Below are 24429 nucleotides of genomic sequence, written 5' to 3' on the forward strand. Positions count from 1 at the left end.
GGCTTCTTTGCCCTTTGAGAACGAAGCACCGCATTGTCAGCGGTCTTGTCCAAAATGTTCATGGCCACAAACTCATCCAACACTTCGCTTGAGGTCAAAGTGTGGAAGTACGGTCTTTGACGAATGACGGAGGACATGGCCTTGTGATAGGGCATCATTGCCTTGAGGAATTTGCGCTTGATCCAATTGTCATCCGTGTCCTTGCTCTCGTGATCTCGTAGTGAGACCGCGAGTTTGGTTACTCTCCGATAAAGCTCACGAGGTTCTTCATCTTATTTCATTGCAAACTCATCGGCCTCATCTTGCACCACTTCATAGTTGGAGCATTGAATGCTTGCGCTTCCCCGGTAGAGAGAGACAACACAATGCCATGCATCTTTGGCCAAGGCGAAGGGACGAAGATGAGGTAGGTCTTCGGGTGGAATTGCATCTTGAATGATGAAGAGAGCATTCTCATTGAATTGATTGTACGCGGCTTCTCGAGGAGTGAAGTTGCTTTGGATCATGCGGATAGAAACCTTCTTCAATGATTCTCCAAAGGTTAGTGTTCACATGATTTAAATGACGTTTAAAGCGGTAAACCCAAGAATCAAAGTCCTCATTTTTCACAATCTTAGGGGGAGGACCGGCATGATTCAAATGAGTGGAAGGAACCGGTCCACCATAAACAAGTGGTGGTTCCACATGAGCAAAGATGCCGGTACCATTTTTACCACTAGAAGAAGGAGCCTTTTCACTACTAGCTTCCCCCTTGTCGGGGATAGCATCTGTCACCTTGTCGGTGGGGTCACCCACTTTCAACGGTGCGGTGGATAGTTTAAGCCCCTCAAGAAATTTAGTAAACATGCTCTTCGGTCGTCATGGAGGTTTTCAATGTCTCCAAGGCCACATTGAACTCCTCACGAGAGACCGAGGTTCCCCCATCGCCCGTAGACGAGGTCGGATTCACACCGGAGTGTTCCTCCACACCGTCTACGGTATCAACCATACTCTTTGGACGGTAAAGTCCTTAATAAAGAGACGAGGCTCTGATACCAATTGAAAGGATCGATATGGTTGACTAGAGGGGGGGTGAATAGGCAACTAACAATTTTTAGCTTTTCTTTAACAATTTAAACTTTGCATCAAAGTAGGTTATCTAGATATGCAACTAGGTGAGCAACCTATATGATGCAACAAGGATAGGAACACAAGCAAGCAAGATATATGAAACAAATAAGCTTGCACAAGTAAAGGCACGAGATAACCAAGAGTGGAGACGGTGGAGACGAGGATGTGTTCCCGAAGTTTCTTCCCTTTGAGAGGAAGTACGTCTCTGTTGGAGCGGTGTGGAGGCACAATGCTCCCAAAGAAGCCACTAGGGCCACCGTATTCTCCTCACGCCCTCACACAATGCGAGATGCCGTGATTCCACTATTGGTGCCCTTGGAGGCGGCGACCGAACCTTTACAAACTAGGTTGGGGCAATCTCCACAACTCAATTGGAGGCTCCCAACGACACCACAAAGCTTCACCACAATGGACTATGGCTTCGCAGTGACCTCAACCGTCTAGGATGCTCAAACACCCAAGAGTAATAAGATCCGCAAGGGATTAGTGGGGGGAATCAAATATCTCTTGGTGGAAGTGTAGATCGAGGCCTTCTCAACCACTCCCGAGCAAATCAACAAGTTTGGTCAGCTAGGGAGTGAGATCGGGTGAAAATGGAGCTTAGAGCAATAATGGAGCTTAGGGGTGGAAGACGTGAGTCAACGGGGAAGAAGGGGACCCCTTATATAGTGTGGGAAAAGGATCCAACCGTTACCCACCAACCAGCCCGCGGCCAGCGGTACTACCGCAAGGCCGCGCGGTACTACTACTTGCAACCAAGCGGTACTACTGCACGGCTGTGCGGTACTACTATACCGACCCATGGTACTGCCGCAACTCCAGCGACAGTAAAGATAAACAGACGCGCCGGAGCTGGGGGCGGTACTTCCGCACACGCGATACTACCGCGCCCCCCATGCGGTACTACCGCAAGGCAAAAACCCCCAGCCAGGGGGAAGGGAACTTCCGTGCCTACTTCCGCAAAGAAACGGAAGTAGAAAAAACCCGACACAGTAGTACCGCTGAGGGGCGGTACTACTGCCTGACTGCATAGCGTGGTACTACCGCTCGGCGAAAACGGTACTACCGCGGTAGGTGCGGATGTAAAAAATTACATCCGCCCCTACTACCGCAAAGGGGCGGCACTAGCCTGGTGGGCAGCGGTAGTGCGGCTCCAGGGGAGCGGTACTACCGTGGGCACCTGCGGTACTACCGCGCCACCGTGCGGTACTACCATGGATGCCTACGGTACTGTCGTTTTCCTGGGAGCAGTACTACCGCGACCAACCACAGCAGCCAGACAAGGGAGGCAAGAAAACGGAGGAAGCTCCAAGGAAAAAAGGAGGGGACAAGAAGGAGACGTGTACGTGATGATTCCACCCAAACCTTTCCAACGCGGACCCCCTCTTAATAGTACGGCTTTCCTACGACTCAAATCCACCAAAAAGAAACGTACAAAAGACGCCGTCTTCATCAGTCTTCGAGGGGCACCCAATCGTCTTGTGCCTAGCAATGAAGTGTCTGAAATACTCAAGGCACACGATTAGTCCGCAAATGCGTTGTCATCAGTCACCAAAACACTTAGGGATAAATATGCCCTTACAATCTCCCCCTTTTTGGTGGATTGATGACAATACGGGATTTGCACAAGGAAAATAAAATTAAGTAAATGCAAACCCCTCCTCTCTAGAATATAGACGGGCTCCCCCTAGATATGTGCCACCTAGATGAGTGCTTTGGACTGCACGGCACACGAATACTAGGATCAAAGCTCCCCCTATATTATAGAGACAAGGCATATCTATCACTAGACAAGATAGCACACACATAAGTTAACTACGATAGATAAAGTGCATATGTCTTACACCATATGAGGAAAGGTCTCGAAAGCACAAACCAAACAAGAGCAAACAAGCACAAACGAGGTCCAAAAGACAAAGCAAATAGACGCACCAAGCACGACACAACGCAAATCCCTACACTCTCTCCCCTTTGGCATCGAGACGCCAAAAAGGCAGAGAGGACACCTACACACACGGGGTGGCTCAGGCAGAGAAGTCGTCCCACTGCTCCTCGTGCTCCTCGTCAGACTCAATGGCGGGGATAGTCTCCTCGAAGTCATCCTTTGAACTGGTCCACTCCTTGCTTTGACATCCAGGCAGCCTCAGGTGTGATGACGTCCTCAGACCCGCCAGACACATCCTCTCCAAAGAGCCTCATAACCTTCTTGTCACGGCGGCGACTCTCCTTGTCTGCCACGTGAGCCCTGTACTGTCCCTTTTCCTGCATGCAGAAGAGAGTCTTCATATTGTCCTTTAGCTTCTTGGCCCATGACGGCTCAGAGGAAGAAGTGGTGGACCTAGCAGCACGGTCCTCAGCAACATTCTCAGCAGCAGCAGCCTCCTCACCAGCAGCCCTCCTAGCAGAAGAGGCCTCAGCACGGGTAGTGGTGTTAGCCCAGTTGGGCTTGACGCGGAGGCTGATGGACTCATGGCAAATCCAGTCTGGAGCAAGGAACTCATCACCAGGATACATCTTCTCCCAAGTGGTGGAGAGCAGCCGAAACAGGTACGGTCCATAGATAGGTACCTTGCGAGTGAACATCACAAACCGAAGCTCACACCACATGATGTGTGAGACATCAAGTGGCTGAGTCTGAGAAGAACGTGCCTCAGCACACAGGAGCAACATGTCCACTAGATATGCATGGACCTTGTCCTTGTCACCAATGCGTGGGAACAGAGTGTTGCAGAAGATGCGATGCATGATATCCAGAAAGGAGTTTAACACCCAAGTTGACTCGCCATTGGGGAGCACCTTCTCAGCAAGGAAAGACTGAAGCAGGTTCTTGTTGGCAGACTCAGAGTTGGCATGGGGGCGAACACCAACGAGGGTGTGAAGCCCGTCATCAGGAATGTGCAGCAGATCCATGAACTCTTTCCATGTAGCAGATAGCTGACGGCCGTTGGTCATCCAGGTCATCCTCCGCTCCTCCTCGGGATGAAAGTACACTGAGGCAAAGAACTGACAGATGAGCTCAGGGTCATAGTCATGGTGAAAAGAGATCACCGGCTCAATAGCAAACTGCTCCACCAAGTCTAGAGCCTCTCCAAAATAGTCATGAAACTTGTCCTTCCGCATGTGATGCATGTCTATCCACTTGACATCCACGAAGGTATTCTGCTTGCTCTTGATCACATCCAGATAGATGAGAACCTGTTGCTTGTTCCAGAACATCTCGGTGCCTCTGAGCACAGCCCGAGGAGTCACATAGGGATTGATTCTCCGGCGTTCGACATACTCAGAGACAGAAATCTCGTCCATGCCCTTAGCAGGTTCCTCTTGCTTGCTGGCAGTGGTCTTGACATTGCGCTTGGGGGCATTGGAGCCCTCTGGGCTTCATCTTGGGGGTTGCGCAGACGCTTGGAGCCAGTGTCACGACTGGGATTGGAACGGCGAGAGCCACCACCTGAGACACAAAAACACAAAACACCCACAACAGCCAAGAGGGATTAATGCAAAGACCACAACAAAGAAAGAGAAACAAGCAGAAAGCACACATGATAAATGCCTAGAGAGAGATTTGATCCCTACGGTAGTACTGCCAAGTGCTGCGAAGCTAAGATAGTAGTACTGCTCTTAGACGCGGTAGTACCGTGCAAGGTCACGGTAGTACCGGGTCTAGGAGCGGTAGTACGACCTTAGCGCCTCGGCTAGCGCGGTAGTACCGCGTCTGCTGAGCGGTAGTACCGCACAAGCTAGCACGGTAGTACCGCACCTGACGGGCAGTAGTACCGCAAGAGCAGTAGTACCGCACATCAGACACGGTAGTGCCGCACCGTGTCAGATCTGAACAAGTTCAAATCTGAGAAAAACCCGCGAAACCATGGCGGTACTACGGTTGGACAAAGCTACCACAAGACATCATATCAAGTATGATTCCTACGCATCACGACTCTCCTACATCCTACTCTTGCATAGATTTGGCCTAAAATCTCAAGAATAACAAGTTTCTCCCCAAAAACCTAGAAGCAAAAGAACAACCAAGAAAAAGAGGGATTTGGGGAAAAACCTTGGTCCATGGCAAGAGGAAGTGGTGGGGAACGATCCCATTGGTCGGAATTCGAGGAGAGTGGCCGGAGACGGAGATCCGGCGAGGGCCTCCGGCGCCATTCTTGAGAGAGAGAGAGAGAGAGAGAGAGAGAGAGAGAGAGAGACGTGGGGAGAGAGACAAATGAATGGGTATGGGCAGTTGGAACTCCCCTGCCCGAGTCATAACCCCCACGCTCCCTCGACGGCGCGGTAGTATCGTGCCCCAACGCGGTAGTACCGCCCGGTGCGGTACTTCCGAAGTACCGCACCTGAGCGGTAGTACCGTGCTGTGGTGCGGTAGTATCGTGCCTCCCAAATCGGTAGTACCGCGGCCAGCCGTGGTAGTACCGTGAGCTCAAGAAGATGCACGTTTCGAGCACACGAAAAATTGGGTCTTTGCACAAACATTCCGAGCCAACACGACACCACAAGACCACGCAACACACAAAGCCAGAAAGGCACACGACAAACGAAACAACCACGAGACACCACCTCTCCAAAGAGAGGGCGGTGGCCGTAGCCACCTATGTTTGAGTCAATTGGTATTGCAACGCGAAGAATTATCCTTGGGTCCATGACCAAAACTCGTCTTTGAAGCACAAGTACCATCGAACATGGCTAATGTGAAAGACTTGATCGATTTATGCATAATGGGGGGAGGGAGAGTTCATTGAGAGAACATCACTCCCCCTATGTCCATGCCTACATCTAAACAGGACAACACGTTGAGTATGGTGGGGTGTGCAAGGGTTCAAGCAACATTGCTCGAATCAATGATATTTAGCTCATGCCTTAACTCGCGAAATATTGCTTCATCTAAGGGCTTCGTGAAGATATTTGCAAGGTTATCATGAGTGTTGACATAGTTGAGCTCGATCTCTCCTCGCCTAATGTGATCCCGGATGAAGTGATACCGAATCTCAATATGCTTCGTCTTGAAGTGTTGCATCGGGTTGAGAGAGATCTTGATGGCACTTTCATTGTCACACCAAAGAGGCACTTTGTCACAAATGACACTATAATCCTTTAAAGTTTGCCTCATCCATGAGAGTTGTGCACAACAACTACCGTCCGCCACATACTCCACTTCGGTGGACGAGAGAGACACATAACTTTGCTTTTTGGAAGACCAACTTACCAAAGAGCAACCAAGAAATTGGCACCCTCCGGAAGTGGACTTCCTATCCACTTTGTCTCCCGCCCAATCGGAATCCGAATACCCTACAAGCTTGAAGTTTGCTCCTCTTGGGTACCATAGGCCAAAGTTTGGGGTATGAGCCAAATATCGAAAGATTCGTTTGACCGCCACATAGTGACTTTCCTTAGGTGCGGCTTGAAAACGTGCACAAATTCCCACACTCAACATGATATCCGGTCTAGATGCACAAAGGTAAAGCAAGGAACCTATCATGGAGCGATATACCTTTTGATCCACCGCTTTACCATTGGGATCTATGTCAAGTTGGCACTTGGTGGGCATGGGAGTGGAAGCCGGCTTGACATCACTTAGCTTGAATCTTTTGAGCATGTCTTGAGTATATTTGGCTTGATTGATGAAGGTTCCTTCTCTTCTTTGCTTCACTTCGAACCCTAGAAAGAACTTCAACTCTCCCATGGAAGACATCTCGAACTTTGAGGTCATGAGAGCAGCAAATTCCTCATTGAAAGCTTTGTTAGGGGGACCAAAGATAATATCATCAACATATAATTGGCACACAAACAACTCCCCTTTGACCTTCTTAGTAAAAAGAGTGGGGTCGATTAGACCAACTTCGAAACCACGGTCTTGTAACAACTCGGTAAGGTGGTTATACCACGCACGTGGGGCTTGTTTAAGGTCATAGAGTGCCTTATCGAGTTGATACACATGATCGGGAAAGTAGGGATCCTCGAACCCGGGGGGTTGCTTGACATAAACCAATTCATTAATGGGACCATTAAGAAAAGCACTGTTCACATCCATTTGTTGTAACTTAAAGTTATGATGAGAAGCATAGGCAATCAACATGCGAATAGATTCAAGACGAGCAACGGGAGCAAAGGTTTCACCGTAGTCGATACCCTCGACTTGGGAGTAGCCTTGTGCTACCAAACGAGCCTTGTTGCGAATGATAATCCCATGGGCATCTTGCTTGTTCTTAAATATCCACTTGGTTCCGATGACATTGTGGTTCCCCGTCGGTCTTGGCACCAATCTCCACACTTTGTTGCGCTCGAAGTTGTTGAGTTCTTCATGCATGGCTACCGCGACCAACCACAGCAGCCAGACAAGGGAGGCAAGAAAACGGAGGAAGCTCCAAGGAAAAAGGAGGGGACAAGAAGGAGACGTGTACATGATGATTCCACCCAAACCTTTCCAATGCGGACCCCCTCTTAATATTACGGCTTTCCTACGACTCAAATCCACCAAAAAGAAACGTAGAAAAGACGCCGTCTTCATCAGTCTTCGAGGGGCACCCAATCGTCTTGTGCCTAGCAATGAAGTGTCTGGAATACTCAAGGCACACGATTAGTCCGCAAATGCGTTGTCATCAATCACCAAAACACTTAGGGATAAATATGCCCTTACAGCTAGGCGCACCACCGACCCAAACGAAAAAGAGGGCGGACAACGAGAGCATGGCCGACCCAAACGGAGAAAAGCGGACAAAGCGTGCATTTGTTTGGGTTGGCGTGTTGGAGTTGCTCTTAGAGCATCTACAACAAGAGATAGCAAATCGAGGCCCTCGCCGCGTCCGCGGGCACTGACCGGGCATGCCTTATTTATTGGCTTCCACACCCACGTCCCTCGTTTTCGAAACCTCAAAACCATACAACCCATGCACAGCTACATAAAAGACGTTGAACGCATGCAGTTCATCGGATCGACATTTCATCGCCGCACAAAAGGAGCATAGTTCATCGGAGTTCAATGGCGGAGAGTGCAAATCAATACTACAAAGGGCGGAGGAAATCACCATTTCCTCGTCGGCCCCTTCCCCTTCCGGTCGTCGATGCGGTTGTGCCCCACATCTCTGTGTAGGCGTAGGTGTGCGGTGGTGCGTCGTCGTCGAAGCTGGAGGTGGAGCCGCCCGTCAAGTCAGAGTCTGAGCAGCAGCTTCGGCACGACAGCCTGCGGAGCAAGCGGTCCTGCTCCTTCGCATGGCGGGCCGCTTTTGTCGCCACCTCCGTGCTTGCCTCACGCTCTAACAACTTGATGCAAGTCAGAGTGCCTTGACATTCTTGCAGCGGAGGCACCGTGCATCTGTCTCGCCGCCGTGAGAGAGCGGCGGAGGACTGACACGAGGAGTGTGGCATCGAGATCAGCCAGCATGCTCGCGCGTGCCCGGCGTCTGGTCAGCGCCTCTCCTGCCGCTGCCCTCTCCCTTACCCGTTACTGCTCGCTGCGGGCTGCTCGTGCCTCGGACTTGGGCCTTCTCATGCGCGTCGACGCCTGCGCGGGCACGAGGACCCAGCGGTGGCCGGGTACCACTTCCGGAATAGAGGGTGGTGGTTGCCAGCGTACCTAAAGGACGGGAGCGGAGCTGCGCGCCGGGCAAGACGGGCCAGCGACGTCGTCAGCGCTGCATCGACGGGCGCTCAGGAAGAAGATATGTCGCTGCTAGGGCTGCCTTGTTCGAGTAACGACCTCCTCAAGGCGATGCGGAGGGCCACATCCTCCAAATCAATGCTCCAGCCGTCGGAGTCGGCATCGGAGCCACCGCTACTTCCTCGCCGGCCATCGGATCAAAGGGGAGGGGATCGGAAATGGAGTGGACGGAGAGGGAAGGGAAGTGGAGTTCAGATTGACCGGTGTCTAGGGTTTTTCAGATGGGGATAGTTGTGGGGCACGAGTAGACCGGGCTAGGCCAAACAGACATGGCGGACATGCCAGGGCCGCCTCATATCCACCTCATATTTGGGTTGGATATGAGGAGCATCGGGCGTTTGAGGATAATTTAAGACACCCGTCTGGGTCGGTTTTTCACAACCGGTAAGTGACCGGGCCGTCCGCTCGGGCATTTGGGGACGGTTTGGGGTGCTCGGTTGTAGATGCTCTTAAGACTTCCAAATTTCACGAAAGTTTCACAGGGAAGCCAGTTCAAATCACACAAAAAATACAGAAATATTTCATCGTAGCATCAGTAGTCCGGGTTCATCAGATGGTTGTCGGTATTACACATCTCTGCAAATGATATGCAGTCTGGGAGTGGTATTGGACAGTACATTATTTTATGCAGCACAACAGAACAATGCCTACTTTTCCCCATAAACAATGAATTAACATGCTTAAAGTTTGCATGACACAATTTTCCACCATGAAAGGATGGACTAAAAGCAGATACAAAATTCGTGTATTCTTATACTCTAAGCTGCTAGCCTGCTAGTACTATTTATGTCTTCCTCTATGTTCACCCTTCAGGTAGTTACTTTACTTCCAGTGTTATATTCGAATGTCCGTTCGTCAATTTGTAGCTCCTTTGAAATGTGCAGACAAAATCAATGCTGGTGGCAAAAACATTGTCTTCAGGACATACTGTACTTCTGCATTCTCGAACAACTTCACTGTCTTGAGTCGATATCCTAGAAAAGTAAAAGCCAGGCACAAACAGCCTTACTCAGCCACATGTCTTGATAGATGTCAAGAAGCACCACGATACCTATTTTTTAGGTTCCAGGTACATGTTTGGGAGGAACTAGGACGGGTCAGAAGCTGCCTGAAGCTTGGCAAGATTTGTCTGGAGCCGTCCCAAATGAAATGCAATGAGAAGCCAGACAAAGCAGAGCTGGTAACAAAAGGAATAAGCACAAATCATTAGACATGTCCCATGACCCCCAAAAAAGGCAAAAAAAAAAATGCTGCACAGTTAACACCAAGATATTTGTCTGGAAATTTGTAGGGACCGCATGGAACTTAATCGCTGAGAGTTCACTGAAACACAGTCGATTCCGAAAGGGTGTGTAATTACGCAACAAAAAAACAAAAGGTGTAACTTAACTACCCCCTCCGATCCAAATTAATCGACCCAGCTCTAGTACAACTGGTATGGTGGCAGTAGTCAAGTAAGGTGTGCAGCGAGAGGTCATAGGTTCAACCCCACCCAATTCATTGATTATTCCTAAAAGCACATCTCCCACACGCATCTCTGTGCAGATCCAGCAACCACAAAATCGACAGAGTTATCAAAAAATCAGGCGATTGTGTTTAGCAAACCCATAAATTGTACTAGTTGTGGAATAAGAAGGGTCAGCAGTAGTTGGCAAAGTTAACCAGGTTTTAACATACAAGTAGAGATAGGTAAAAGGTTTGAAGCAAGATATTTTAAATTTCAGCATGGATTATATATTCAGTTGTGTTCAGCAGTTCAGCTAGCAAAGAACTCCCCAGACTTTGAACGCTTTGGTGGGAGTATACACACTTTTGACCAGCCAAATATCCAGACATGGACATTTTTCCATTCAAAGCATCTTCACACGAGAAAAGTGTATCTTAATTAGTTTCTAGCAAAGTATTAGTGCAACATCTGCATCAAGAATTACCTACTGAGGCATGATCAAACAGACTACAATGCCAAGGAGCTATCTTTGAGAGATTAAAAAACACAATAAACATACAATATGATACGGTAAACGGAAATGAGCAAGTAAATGATCAGACATGATTCATACCGGCAATGCATAGAGGTTGACAATGGATATTTTCTTCTCGAAGCTGCTGAAAAGTAATGTGTAAATTCCAGCAGCTGTCGCATCACCAAGCCTTTGAACAATAACATCTATACAGACCTACAGGAAAACGTTTATTTAGCCAAATTAATAAGACAAAATCAACACAGAAAATGGGCAGCAAAACAAGATAAAATCCACATGATTTGCCAATATCAGGCAAGATGCTTTAAAAAAATATTACACTTGCAATAAGGTGAGTACTCAACAGTAGCAAAAGCACTCCTCGGTGGCAAATACTGTCTCCGAATTAGACTTTTTAGGTTATTGATGTACTCCTACTATTTGCAGAGAGCAGTAGTTCCCCTGATGCGCCGCGATTAATTAGAAGGAAAAATGTTGAATGCTTAAATTGTTCACTTGACGCCGAGTATCATGTGTCTAAAAACGATAATTTGATCCCTACTGTGGTGATCCAAGTTACTAAAATCATTCTGGGCCCAGGTGGACAGCTAGTGGACCTCACCTCCAAATAAAATCAGGTGGAAACCGGTCAAAATGAGAGCGAAAGGGTTATATCCCATTTATATGCTATTATCATTTGATCATCTATGGAGACCAAGTCATGCCTCATCATGTTTCCTAGTAGTTAGCATGCTCAAATTACATAACTCATTTTTTACCTTGGCTTTGTACTTCTCATCCTGTGAGACAACAGTAAATAATAACTCCCTTCCCGGTCTAGTCAAAACATAGGTAGTTACCTGCAACGAAGTTAAAAGATTGAGAAACAACAAATTAGAATAATTATGTGTTTATCTCAGAGTATACCTGAAGATAGAAATAATAACATGTACTCCCTCCGTTTCAAAATACTTGTCGTGGTTTTAATTCAAATTTGAACTAAAACCAATACTTGTCGTGGTTTTAGTTCAAATTTGGAAAGGAGGGAGTAGTAAATACAACAAATAGTAGGTACTCACAAACATCACCTAGTACCAAAAAACAATCAGTATGCCCTAAATCAGTATTTCTTTTGCCTAAATCAGTGTTGGTAGATGAAGAAAATCGGTTGTGGCTATAACCCTTTTACCAAACAAGAATTTTGCAAACCACTGGCAGTATAATGATTTTTTATATATTAATTACATACAGAGCCAGCGCCTTGATTAATTTTGAGTATAACAGATGTTATCATGCATTGGTTCCAGGTGCAACTAGATGAAGCTGCACTAATATTCGAACTGAAGCGAAAATGAATCCTGCCGTTGATGATTTCTCAGCTTATTAACAATAGGAAAAATATACTAAAACACATAAGCTCTTTCATACAAAATCATTTGAGGGTACTAAACCAAACTAAAGATATAGTGTGTCTGCATAAATTCAATGGTAATGGCTACTCAGCTTTTGCATATGCATTACCTTTACATGCATCTTTTTATATCAACATCTAATGGTAGAAAATGGCATCGAGAGTTCAGTAAGAATGCCCTGGTCTATCGATACCTTTCGAATTGTTTCAGTGACAGCAACAGCAAACCAAGTTGGCCATACAGCAAGGGCAACCAAATTTGAGGCAGCAATAAATGGAGATGCGCAAATAGCAACCGTTACACCAGCTACTGTAAGGATATGACCCTGAAATAAATACTTGTTCAAATCATATACCCAGAAATTGATAGGGCGACAAGATACCTATGATCTAAACAGGTCATACGAATGAAAAGAAAACACTAATCTAGGTTGGTCATTGCAGAGTCTTCTAACTACCATTTGGCTGAGGCATATCTTGATTTGTCAATTTATATTGTTTTATTCACCACCAAATATCATTGTGGAATTGTTAGACAGCTAGAGTCACAGCATGCATCAGTTGGACTACACTGCATGAAGTTTGTCCCTTGACACAGATAATAGAAATGCAGAACTCATGGGTGTCTAATTGGAATTATCTCAATGTGCACGGGAATTAGTTTCGAAGGGGAAGCGTATTGAGATTCCATCGCATGATGGAAGGTTATTTTCTTGAAAGTAATAACCGGGTGTCCCACAAAAAAATATTCAGTAAACACTATACACAGAAAAAATAGCAAAAACGGGAGGTGCACATTTATAAATTTTATTCAGTAATCTTATACGGCAATTACATTGTTGACATGCTGATCTTGAAGTGGAAGTTATTATGGAATTACTATTGCAATTATGATTTGCATTAAGGAAATAAACAGCATAGATATTAAGAGAGGGTGATATAAGTTTGATTATATTTATATCTTTTAATAAGGTAATTCTTTGGTGACAACTTATCTGCCTGATATTCACTTATTCACACTGAAAAGGGGGTAATGAAGTAGAGTAAAACGAGGATAATATCGAGATGAAAAAAATACCGTCAAAGTGAGCTGTCCGGCAAGAATAAAAACTGCTATAAAGCTGTTTATCAGTGCAAATGTTCTCCTTCTGGCAGTTGGGCTTGATATTGTAGTAGCAACTATAGTTACTTTCTGGAAATCAAGGAGAAAAGGTTGGGTGAGAAAATGGAGGATCCTTTGTGTTCTACTCCCTCCGTCCGAAAATACTTGTCATCAAAATGGATAAAAAGGGATGTATCTAGAACTAAAATACATCTAGATACATCCCCTTTTATTCATTTTGATGACAAGTATTTCCGGACGGAGGGAGTACAATTTATTTAAGGAAGCAACATGCTCCCGGGATTGCACAACTTATCATCAATGTCATACACGAAAGGAGAACAATCATACCTGGAAGTAAAAGAAGGATGAGACAACTGCACTCAGCCATAGAAACAGAGATATGTATATCAGGTAAGACGAGCGCATGATCAGCCAGAAACCTTCAAACATCACAAAAATCCCAGGCTTTGTCTTTTGAGATTGGGAAGGTGTTCTAGGTGAAGTGACCAGCGAAGACATTTCATCACCAAGCTCGGTATTTTGACTTGGTTCTGCTCTGCAGTTTGTAATAAATTGGAATGTCTTAAATGCTCGCTTGTGAACAAAAGGAAGCACCAACAAGTCGAATAAAATCATCAGTAACACCTAAAAAATAATGTAAAAGCCCACCATTTTAACTCCTATTTTTTATCATAACTTTTTGAAACTAATAAAATCATTCCAAGTTAGTCATAAAGTGGACTATTCAGATTTCAGAGACTGTATTTGTGGCTCAAAATTCGCTAAGGTTAATCAAGAAAGAAATTTTGTACATAAAACATGCTGGTTACTCATGTCAAAATTAACAGGAAAATAAGTCAAGAACTTGTAACTCATGCCCAGAAGGATTACATACCCTGTTGATGGCAATTCTGTTGAACCATGATTAGCATCAATGCAAATTCCTTTAGATGACAGTGCAGCAAGTTCCATCAAGAGGGAGGAAAATAGGAGCAGAACTGAGGAAATTTTAGTAAATATGACATTGCATCCATGAAAAATCAGACAGGAGCTCATTATGTTATTCAGAGGAACGTCCTAGATACATACAGGGTCCCATCCATGCCATGCTTGCAGCAAACAAAGAACCAAAAAGTTGCCCTAGCGTAGCACCAGCCCCGATAAAACCAAACAATCTTGAACCTGACTGAATCAAAAGAGAAATAAGGATTTGAAAAGAACATGTGAAATGTCTAAGGGGTAACCGATATTTTCTGGTGCGGTTGTCAAATGATACCTCACTGTCCATGACATCAATTACCCTTGCCCAAGTGGATGATATTGTAATGAGATTAAGCAAAGCAACCTTCAGATGAAGAGAGTAATTCAAATGGACGATAACTTAAATCTCAAAAACATGGACAGGATCATGTAACAGGAAATGGCTTACCCAGAGAAAGAAGCTTATTCTCACAACTATGTATAACCAGCTGTGGTTTCCCCAGCCAGCAGGTTTATTTGAACCATCTTCACTTGACTTGATCATAATATCGACAAAAAGAAACAAAAATAAGTTTGGCCCTGCCTTCTTCGATTAGGAAATTTAGAAAGCGAGCAAAGTGGCTGGAGTGCAAGATGGCAGATGGATTCAAAAATATTTTTTCCGGTGTAATATCAGCATGGGATACTTGCAAACTCCAGGGAAACTAAACATGCATACAGAAAAAGAGAAAATAATCCACCATGTTATCAGTGTGTGTTACCTGGGCGGTAGATGGGGAGCCCGGCTTCGAGGCAAACCAAAGCACAAAAAATACAAGAACGGATATGCTGAAGAACCTGTGTATCAAAACCAAAGCCTGAAATTGAAGGTACAGGTGATAGGAATTAGCTTGTGTCGGTGAAGGAAAAATAATTGCTAGTCCCGCTGTTCCAAAATACTCCCTAAACGCTCTTATATTATGGGACGGAGGGAGTAAGTCTTATTTGAACTAAAACCATGACACTTATTTTGGAACGGAGGGAGTACTAGAAAATTTCGACTTCATAAAATCATCGCCAATTACCTGAATAAAAACAGGGGCGCGTCAAAGGAAAATAACAGAAGCTTATATTTAAGCTTGACTTGCAGCCCTAGACATAAACCACATGAAATAGCAGATCATTGCAAAAACATACATTTTATTTCTGCTAAAGTAAATAGGTTCTGGCGAAGGTGTGTGTGTGTGTTTTAAACTAAGTCCAACTAGGCGTTTGGTTTATAATTCTTGTCTTGGTGGTGTGGTGTTTTTTAAAAAAAAAACTGGTGGTGTGGTGTTTAGGGAAGTACAGTCTTTGTTCTGTTGGATCCTTGCATTATTTGCATTGCTTTTGTCTGCTGTGGTTGAATTGTTCCCGTTTAAACACAAGCAAACAGAAACGACCCAAGTGAGGAAGGCACGGACACTGGACTTGGGGACGGACGGGAGCGAGAAGGCGAGGGAGGCGACGGGGGCCGCGAGGACGGTGAGCACGAGCGAGCCGGCGAAGAGGCCCGGGAGGGCGCCGAGGCCCAGCGAGATGGCCCCCTCGTCCCGCAGCGGCAGCACCACGAAGTAGGCGCTCAGGATCTGCGTCACCCATAGAGTGAGGATTTTCCGTTCTCCGCTGGTGGCTGAATTTGGAAGGTACAGATTCGACGAGAGAGATGGCTTACGAAGAAGAAGGTGGAGGCGGCGCTGGTCAGCGGGGCCATCTCGTGGGGGCGGACGTCCACCAGGGACGCCACCGCCGCCTCGGCGCGCGCGCGGAGCCGGTGGGTCGGTCCTGTCTCCGCCATTCTCCCCTCCGGCCGGTGACCGGGCGGGCTGGAGTTGACTCGCCTCTGCCTCCCTTCCCTCCTTGTCAGCCCCATCGCCTCTTCGCTCGCGTTGTAATGTTGCTCCTGCTCGAGATATTATAATACGGAGTATTTGATAATCTCTATGTTCACTTTTATAAGATGTTTTAGATAGTTCGAACAGCTCACAAACAGTTCAAAATCAGTTGTCTAAAACGTTTTATAAAAAGTAATAGAGAGAGAATATTATAGTATTTGATCGGCACTCCCAATGCATTGTCTCTTAACATGTCATTCTTGTTGAATTAGCAAAACAATTGGTTCGAAATCCTTTCATTTAATTAGCCAGCTCTGCAGTTTTCTATGCTCTCATTTCTAAGGCCTGATTTACGCAAAAAAAAGAGAAAGGCAAGGCTCGCAAAAAACAAAGTCTTAACACGTCATCATAGATATATACAAATAAATAAAAGACAGTCACCTCAATGCATTGTATTTAGGGTTTGTATCTAAGTGATATTGTATTTAATCAGTTTATTAAGGATTTTTTTTGGAATCTTAACACTGTTTCCTAGTTGCAGAGAGAAGAAAAGAAGTGAAAAATAAGAAGGTAAGGCACAAAAGATCAAAACATTAATTGCACTACACATAAAAATGAGCTAAGAGTCGATCTTAGGTAAGATACAACTCCACTCCCTCTTTTTAATTGCAGTGCTACATCAGCATTTTGCCTATAATAACATGCTAAGAGACCAGCATTTGGTAGTATCATAAGTTAGTGTCATAGTATCGTAGATTTAGTATCTTAGATGATCTTATTTACTGTCATGCAAAACATATATAGTATAATACTCCCTTCGTTCCTAAATATTTGTCTTTCTAAATATTTCAAATGGATACCACATACGGATGTATATAGATATATTTTAGAGCGTAGATTCACTCATTTTTCTTCGTATGTAGTCACTTGTTGAAATATCTAGAAAGACAAATATTTAGGAACGGAAGGAGTATTTGTTATGGTACGGTATCATGATATGCCTCTCTTTTGTATTCTATGCCACATCATTAAAATTGCCTAGTTGACATGCACAATAGTATTAGGTATGATAGTCCAACTATGGACAACCTTATTCCAAGACGTCGGTGGTGGTATAGGGTAAGCATGATTTGATCCGAAGTCACTCTACCCCTCTCTTCACTCACATTGCACGGTTGCTTGTGCTTGCGGTCGAGAACTCGAGATATTATTGGGTTTTATTTGGTTGCACTTTACCTACTCCCTCCATGTCTATATATAAGGCTATTTCATATTTTTATGTCTAACTTCGATTAACAATGAATTATATGCAACAAAAAGTATGTCATTGAATGTATATTTCAAAGAACTTTTTGCTGATATATTTTTGATGACATATAATCCATATTTTGTTGAACAAAGTGGCCTTGTTTAGAAAAATGGAGGGAGTACAACATTTTATTCTATTTCTCTTATGTGCTTGAAATGTTATATTCTTTTCGTGGAGTCCTTCACTTAAGAAAAAGCTCAATGACCTAAAAGAATGTATCATCTCATGATATTTTTGTTGCATAAAGACAATTCAGAAAATCATGTCCCCGCATGCATTTATTAACATGTTTTTTATGTATAGAATACCAATGTTTGCAATAGTGTTTTTTTATTTTCTATGGTAGTTGGCCAAAGTTTTTCTAGCCAACTGGCCAATCCATTGGCAAGCAAAACCTCAACCAAAAATTTGGCACCAACTCTTTGGTAGGGGCAATCCACTTGTTAGCATGTTCAACGGCAAAGGGGACAGAAAATCTAGCTCTTCACCGACCGAAATCTCATAGTCAAAACAAGGCATATGACGAGACTAGAGCCCCATTATTAGCAGACAGACTGAAACTCGATTTAGTATCTACAGTTGTTCAAATGTCATTACAAATTAAACACTGACGAAGTAATAAGTACAACACGGCTTCAAGTTGACATAATAAACTGTTTGTCATGCCGCTCCCTTTATAATACAAAGCATCCACAGAATGCAGGAGCAGCGGTACAAGGCAAAAGCCAGACGAATTTTTGGACACCTATGTACAACAAGGAAGAACTAGTGCATAATGTTTCGTCTGGGTTTACGCAGCCTGGTGTGGTCTTTCTACCTTCATGCATCACGCAACAAACCCTCCTCGGAGAATGGCCCGACCATTGTCTTTTTGCCAGCATCGCACGCTTGGACAATGGTACATATATCGTTCTTCTCGAGGAACTTCTCTCCGTTCACCAGGATGAGAGGGATGTATTGCAGGACCAGTCGTTTGCACTGTCGAACAAGAAAATTATCAGCCTGTGCATCCTTTGCGTGCTATATATTGAACATTAACCGAAGAAGCTGAGATGTCTCCTTTGCGCATTATTTTGTTTTTAAAAGATGAGCCGGATATAGCTTACCTGCTGTTCATGACCTTCGATCTTCTTGCACTCCTTGAGGAGAATTTGAATTATCTCAAACTACAGATATCATATGGAAATTATTAAAGGCAGACACAAGGTAAAGGTGAAGACACCAACGATGCAAGTGAGATAAAGGAAATACCTCAGCATCAGGATCCTTCAGTTTGGACAAAACTTCATCCATGAGGTGGTGGCAAAACACGCATGTGCTCTCACTTCTCACACCAGACAGAAGAGCATTGTCCCTGCAGAGGCCATTTCGTTTGCAGAACTCTTCTGGCTTGATCTCAGCGATCTTGGCAAATAAGAGAGTTGCATAGGAGTCCACAAACTCAACACACTGCAGAGACAGAATGTTGCTTAGAAAAATCTATAAACTATTTCTGTTTAGGGTATCTTTTTATCAAGAAAATATAATCACTATGCATATAGTATCTTTTCATCAATCTTTCTACAGTAACTAAAACTCTATGTAATGAATTACAGGCCAAAGTGTTCAAAATTACTACCTTCTTTTCCAACGAGAATGTCTGAGAACAAGCTTCATGAAGGACCTCCATCATCTTATCTTGTGATTGTTTCTGACTAAGATAGCTAAGAGCTTCCTCTGTAAACTTCTCACAAGCTGGGCATAGTGGGCTGCCCCTCTCAACACGCACGGGAATTTTGCTCAAAGTTAGTTGATCCTTGATGATTTGACCAGAGCCTCGAGCCTCCTCCTGGATATCAAGAAAAACTGGGAACAAACAAATCAGATGTTACTGGCCAGAACAATTGCGAACACAAGGAGGAATATCGCTATAAACCTGAACCTTCTAACACTGAAGATGATATGCACTATCATGTATTCATGTGTGTATCTTGTTCATGCACATTCCCCATCTAAGCCTTGAACTACAGAAAGCGAACTAACAGCATAATAAGGAATTAGAAAACCAAGCATCAACATATACTAGAAGTTGACGATGTTAACAATGACATAGGCTGTCCAAATTCTATCCTTATACAGCCATGCATGATTTACAAGCACATGATATCATGGAAGCAATTGGACGATATGACAACTTCAATTTCGACACCAATACTACGAATTCGCATAAGAAGATTTCACAACAGGTGTATCCTTAATTCCAGTTCTAATTCCAATCCCAAGCCACTGATGTCGATTTAGAGATGAATAAACAACATAACTAGCATCATGGGATTGGAAAGGGGCTGTTGTGTGAGATATACCTGTGCTCCGGCCTTGTGCGGCTCCCAGGCTGACCAGCAGCAAGAGGAGTAGGAAGAACGGCAATCTCAGTCCCAAGCCCATCGCGCGATAGGTTCTGTCGTTGACCTGCAAAAAATAGGAATCAACACATACGGAATTAGCAAACCCATCAATCAATTTTGATCAGGAAACCGCAGGAAAACGGAAGGGGTGAATTGGTCTCATGAACAGCAGCTGAGCCTGTAACATCTCCGTTCCAATTTCAGAAAATTTCACATAACAACAAAGCCAACGCCGCAAAGGAGCCATGAAACCGACCGGTAAAGCCGATCGAATCGACCGGGCCAGGTCAACAGAATCATCAACAGTATGAGGAAGCGGATCGATCGGGGAAGGCGCGATGACACCGAACGAATCGGAGAGCTCGAGCAAGGGGGGTGAGGGAACGCCGGGATCCGAAATCCGAGGCTCACGGGGAGAAACGAAACTGGAAGCGAGCTGAGAATCAAACCTACCCTGCTGCGGTTGGGGAATCGAGTCGAGCAGGCAGCCGCCGGGAGGAGCAGGTGGTGGCGCGTCGGGGTCGTCCTGATCTTTTTTCTGTTTTTGTGTATCGTGTATGTATAGCGTGCTCAAGATTATAGAAGTCTGATGACGGGGCTAAATAGGGCGTGGGTGGGGGTGGGTGATTGATCTCGCTTCGCCTTCGGAGTTGGGTTAGCGTGGAGGTTTTGGATCCGTGGAGGGAAGAAGTTGAGACGGTTAAGCAAGAGTAACTGCTTGTTCTTATTATTACAAGTACTAGTACTAGTAGGAGTACTATGCATGCATATTCCCTAATGTTTTTAAGGGATATTCCCTAATGCTATTTGGCGACCTTTCACAGGAGGAAATCCAAAGCGAACCCCCTCGTAGCCACAGAATCAAGCTGTGACGGTGGCAGTTTTTCGGGGGAAAAAATGCACTAAACTAAACAAAATGCCATGTTTTTTAATAAAAAATGGCATCCCAAACACTAAAACTACCGGACACGGCGTTTGCAAATGCCATCATGGCCAGTGAACCGTCGCTGTCTATTGCAATCCTATATACACTAGTAAGCATGCACGTGCAACACACGTACCCTAGTCTATAAAAATATTTAATTTGAGTCTTATTTCTTCTTTAGAGAGTCTTTTTACCAAGCCATTTAAAAAATATCGCTTACTCCAGTAAAAGGACATCATCGAGCATGCTGATGCACAAGCAAAGTTCATCTATCAAGTCGCGGTTTGTTGAATTGACAGACGGTCAAAGGAGAAATGCATGCGTGATGAGCTAAACTTTAGATGATATATGTGATGTTTTGAGGTTTTTAGGGGGGGTCTATCCAGAATCATACAATCGTGACGTTTGTGTAATTTTCGCCATTTTCCAAAGTCTCGATGTCTTATATTATCACCATTCAATTCTGAGTCCACTAAAATAATACTCCATCTGTCCCAAAATATGTGACTCAAGTTTGTACTAACATTGTACTAAAATTAGTACAAAGTTGAGTCACTAATTTTGGGACGGAGGGAGTAGTTTTTTCTAAAATATGTCATATGAGCCTATTAACCGATAATTATAGTTAGTTTTGAAATAATAGTACAACACAGAATAACCATAATGATACAGAACGAAAAATACCTAATTGAGTGTCAGACAAAATACTACTCCATAAAATATAACATCCACAGACCACAAGATGACTTGCATGATTACAGAATTTAAATATATTCAATAAGAACAATCATTTTACAAATATCATGACTGAATATTTTGTTAAACCCTTATTTCGTGAAAAAGATCATAACCAGACAGCCATATGGACACACCTGATAAGAAAAAAGAATTGGACAACATCCGACCCTAATATAAACCAAATGACCAAAAAGCTATCCATAAGTAAAAAAATTGAATTGGACAAAGCATATATTTTTTCGAGAGGAACCCCTATACTTTTTCTTGACAAAGGAACCCCCATACTTAATACTTTTTTTTTGCGATAACCTATAGTACTCCCTCTGTTCAAAAATATTTGTTCTAAAAATTGATAAAATGGATGTATCTATAACTAAAATAGGTCTAGATACAACCATTTCAAGAACAAGTTTTTTCGGACGGAGGGAGTACTAAATACTAAATACTTGACCAAAATGAATGGGCCATCGATCAAGAAAAAAAAGGAAGACACGCCAGACACTCCCTACCTGTTCTCCTCATACCTTCACTCTCTCCCCACCGCTCCCCATTCCATGGTGGCCCTGCCTGCTCTCCCCACTGCCTCATCTACCCACCACGGCCTCGCCCCGTCGGCCGCCGCCTCCTCTCCCCACCATGGCCTCGGCCCGCCGCCTTCTCTCTCCACCACGACCTCACCTTGCCGCTAACCCCGCCGTTCTTCCCTAGATCGACTCTGTCGCCGCCGTCCACATGTTCCAGCGCAGATCAAGATGCGAGCTAGAGGAGCATCCTGGAAACGATGCGGCAGCGGGCATCTCGGAGCGGGCCGAGTTCCAGTTCGTCTACGTGCCCACCGTGATAGTCGACCTCGTGCTTCGCTCCCACACCTGCTCCGAGAAGGTGCTCCCAGCTTGCCTACGTGGTCGGTTGCTCCAGGTACTTGTGGATTCAGGCATTCGCAACTGTGAACTCGAGTTTAACAAACGGTATATCACTGCTGGATGGTGAACACACACAGTGGTGCTTTTATTGATAGAAAGTCAGGATCCTTTCTCTTAAGAGGCTACTGTAAGAAATGGTAACTTGGGGCATGACTTGCAAGAAAGGGATTGTATGACAGAATGATATTACTTCATGGTAGAGTTTCTGCATCTGGAGATCAAGTTTTATCTTGGTGTCTCATGTCAGTTTTATTGTGTGTGTGTGTGTTTCAGTAACACATTTACTGTTCTGATGATCTTGCAAATTTGTGAGCCGAAGAAATGATGACTTAGATACTTGCGTTCTGATAAGTATGCTGAGCAGAAATAACAGGTGGTCATCTGTTATATGATATATTAAATTAAATGATGATTTTTTATTAGGTGCAGTTTAGAATTTTGAGTGTACAATGCATCCTGTAATGAGAGACCACACACTTAAAAGTTTCTTTAGATTGAAAATGGCTGTATCTGCTTGCTAAATCCTAATTGCTATCCATTCCAGTACAATACTTATGTAGCTCAGTAGTCTAGGTTTGAGCATGAGAGTCGTTTTCGAATTGGAGAGAAAAAATATAATTTGGGGTGATCCTGTTTTCCTACTGTCTAATCTTGGAGTAAGCTTATCCTGAATATATGTGAACTCTTTTGGCACTTTGTGGTTCTCTTTAGTCTCTCCGGTTAATATAACCAGTTCATTATTATTTGTATGTTATTTGTCTTTCACATGAAGATTCATTCTTTCTGGTTGTTTAGAAAGGACAAATAGATGTCGATCAGTTTGAGCGTGCGGGATAGCTTATGTGTGTCTGTTGTTTGGAGTGGGCAATTCCTGTGTTTTTCTTCTCACACTTCAGTTCTAGTCATACATGCAAGAAAGGAAACTGGGTTATGTATGTTCATGCCAAATAAACATCAGGAGGTAATGATGACCTGTTGCTAACTTCTGCCAAGCCATTCTTAAGAATGTTGTTTGTTTGCAGGATGTAGCTTGGGAAGGTCAGACTGTTGGAGTTGTAGCAGTTGTAGATTTCTTCAAGGCAAAAATAAAGCATTTGCACTTGGTGATATGAAAAAGGTTAGCTTTCAGGTTTTGTTTCAGCATGCTGTCACTCCTTAGCACTAATTATTACATACTAATTACTACCTGCACATGCTTCTCGCTCCGGTCAAGAGGTATTATCAGTTGGGTGTGTGCGTACTCAAACTTTTAAACTTATATATCTGTATCTACATGACTATTGGGAATTTGAGAATTGAGACTAAACTTATGTAAATGATATTAGTATGTAGAAGAGTGAAAAAACAATTTATAACATTTTAGCATTAGAATTTGTGGTCAAGGTTCACGTCTCAATCATACCACATCAAATTCATGCGTGTATAAAGGGCCAGTTTGGTTGGTGTCCACAACTTCATGCCTGGGACAAATGGGTGCCTGGAATGTAGCTTCTTCCCAGTTCCAAGTAAAAAGTATTCCCTACAAATGGGTGCCTGGGACAAATTACCTTTGGTAGCTTTCCACGAAGGCGAGTTTCACAGCCTTTGACATATTTAAATGCAGTAATGTTCTGCATTTAAAACATCATAAAGAGATCTTGTGGAACATACATATGTTTACTCGTTTTTCTGCACTGAGAAATTGTACCTTTGTATATTACAAAATGAGGCATACACAATGGAAGTAATTGCTACTCAGCGGCACCCCAATTCGCCCCTGAAACTAAATTTGTCTTCCAAAAGTGTGTTGTGTGGTACAATAAAATATCATGTGCATGTATCCATAAAATATACATGTAATCGTATCATGGTAGGCTAAACCTGCAAATGAAAAACAAATAATGTTAGTTCCGAAAATAGTTATAGATGCAACAACATAGTAGCTGCAAAGAAGTAATGGAATGACACACCCGCCTCATCTCTCTAAAACATCTTTGTAGACAATGTTCTTGGTGCTTTTCCCGGATTTATCAACCTCCTTGTTTGGCTTGGCCAAAATCCGTGTCGTCTCTCTTGACACTCCCCTTGAC

At 44.1% G+C, this 24429-nt stretch overlaps 3 protein-coding genes across 9 annotated transcripts in view; 1 reads left to right on the plus strand and 2 right to left on the minus strand.

Annotated features, from left to right (window-relative positions):
* Positions 1-9279: 9279 nt before the first annotated feature.
* On the minus strand, positions 9280-16153 carry LOC119286292. 3 transcript variants are annotated; one of them, XM_037565668.1, is made up of 14 exons: positions 15922-16153; positions 15671-15835; positions 14990-15085; positions 14677-14763; positions 14524-14592; positions 14337-14433; positions 14143-14245; positions 13596-13803; positions 13221-13334; positions 12337-12468; positions 11511-11591; positions 10831-10947; positions 9844-9947; positions 9280-9744 (listed from the first exon to the last, which is right to left on the minus strand). In XM_037565668.1, exons 1-13 carry the CDS (start codon positions 16117-16119, stop codon positions 9858-9860), a joined length of 1557 nt encoding a protein of 518 aa, XP_037421565.1. In that variant the 5' UTR covers positions 16120-16153; the 3' UTR covers positions 9280-9744; positions 9844-9857. The 3 variants fall into 3 exon arrangements, with proteins under 3 accessions (XP_037421565.1, XP_037421564.1, XP_037421563.1); XM_037565667.1 differs by having other exon boundaries at positions 9822-9947; XM_037565666.1 differs by having other exon boundaries at positions 9280-9947.
* Positions 16154-17910: 1757 nt separating this feature from the next.
* On the minus strand, positions 17911-20385 carry LOC119286293 (proactivator polypeptide-like 1). 2 transcript variants are annotated; one of them, XM_037565669.1, is made up of 6 exons: positions 20228-20385; positions 19733-19838; positions 19009-19235; positions 18642-18839; positions 18497-18556; positions 17911-18368 (listed from the first exon to the last, which is right to left on the minus strand). In XM_037565669.1, exons 2-6 carry the CDS (start codon positions 19812-19814, stop codon positions 18210-18212), a joined length of 726 nt encoding a protein of 241 aa, XP_037421566.1. In that variant the 5' UTR covers positions 19815-19838; positions 20228-20385; the 3' UTR covers positions 17911-18209. The 2 variants fall into 2 exon arrangements, with proteins under 2 accessions (XP_037421566.1, XP_037421567.1); XM_037565670.1 differs by lacking the exon at positions 20228-20385 and adding an exon at positions 20031-20185.
* Positions 20386-21967: 1582 nt separating this feature from the next.
* LOC119286294 overlaps positions 21968-24429 on the plus strand; it is a 29392-nt gene continuing 26930 nt past the window's right edge. For 3 of the 4 annotated variants that reach the window (XR_005140357.1, XM_037565672.1, XM_037565671.1), the window contains exons 1-2: positions 21968-22355; positions 23383-23477. Coding sequence is in view for 3 of the 4 variants with exons in the window: in XM_037565672.1 (XP_037421569.1) it covers positions 22190-22355; positions 23383-23477 (261 nt within the window). In the remaining variant the exon portion in view is untranslated. Of the gene's footprint in view, positions 22356-23382; positions 23729-24429 lie in introns of those variants that run through there. The other variant, XM_037565673.1, reaches the window with a different exon arrangement.

Source organism: Triticum dicoccoides, chromosome 4A (genome assembly GCF_002162155.2).
Source record: "Triticum dicoccoides isolate Atlit2015 ecotype Zavitan chromosome 4A, WEW_v2.0, whole genome shotgun sequence".
NCBI classification, from domain to species: Eukaryota; Viridiplantae; Streptophyta; class Magnoliopsida; order Poales; family Poaceae; genus Triticum; species Triticum dicoccoides.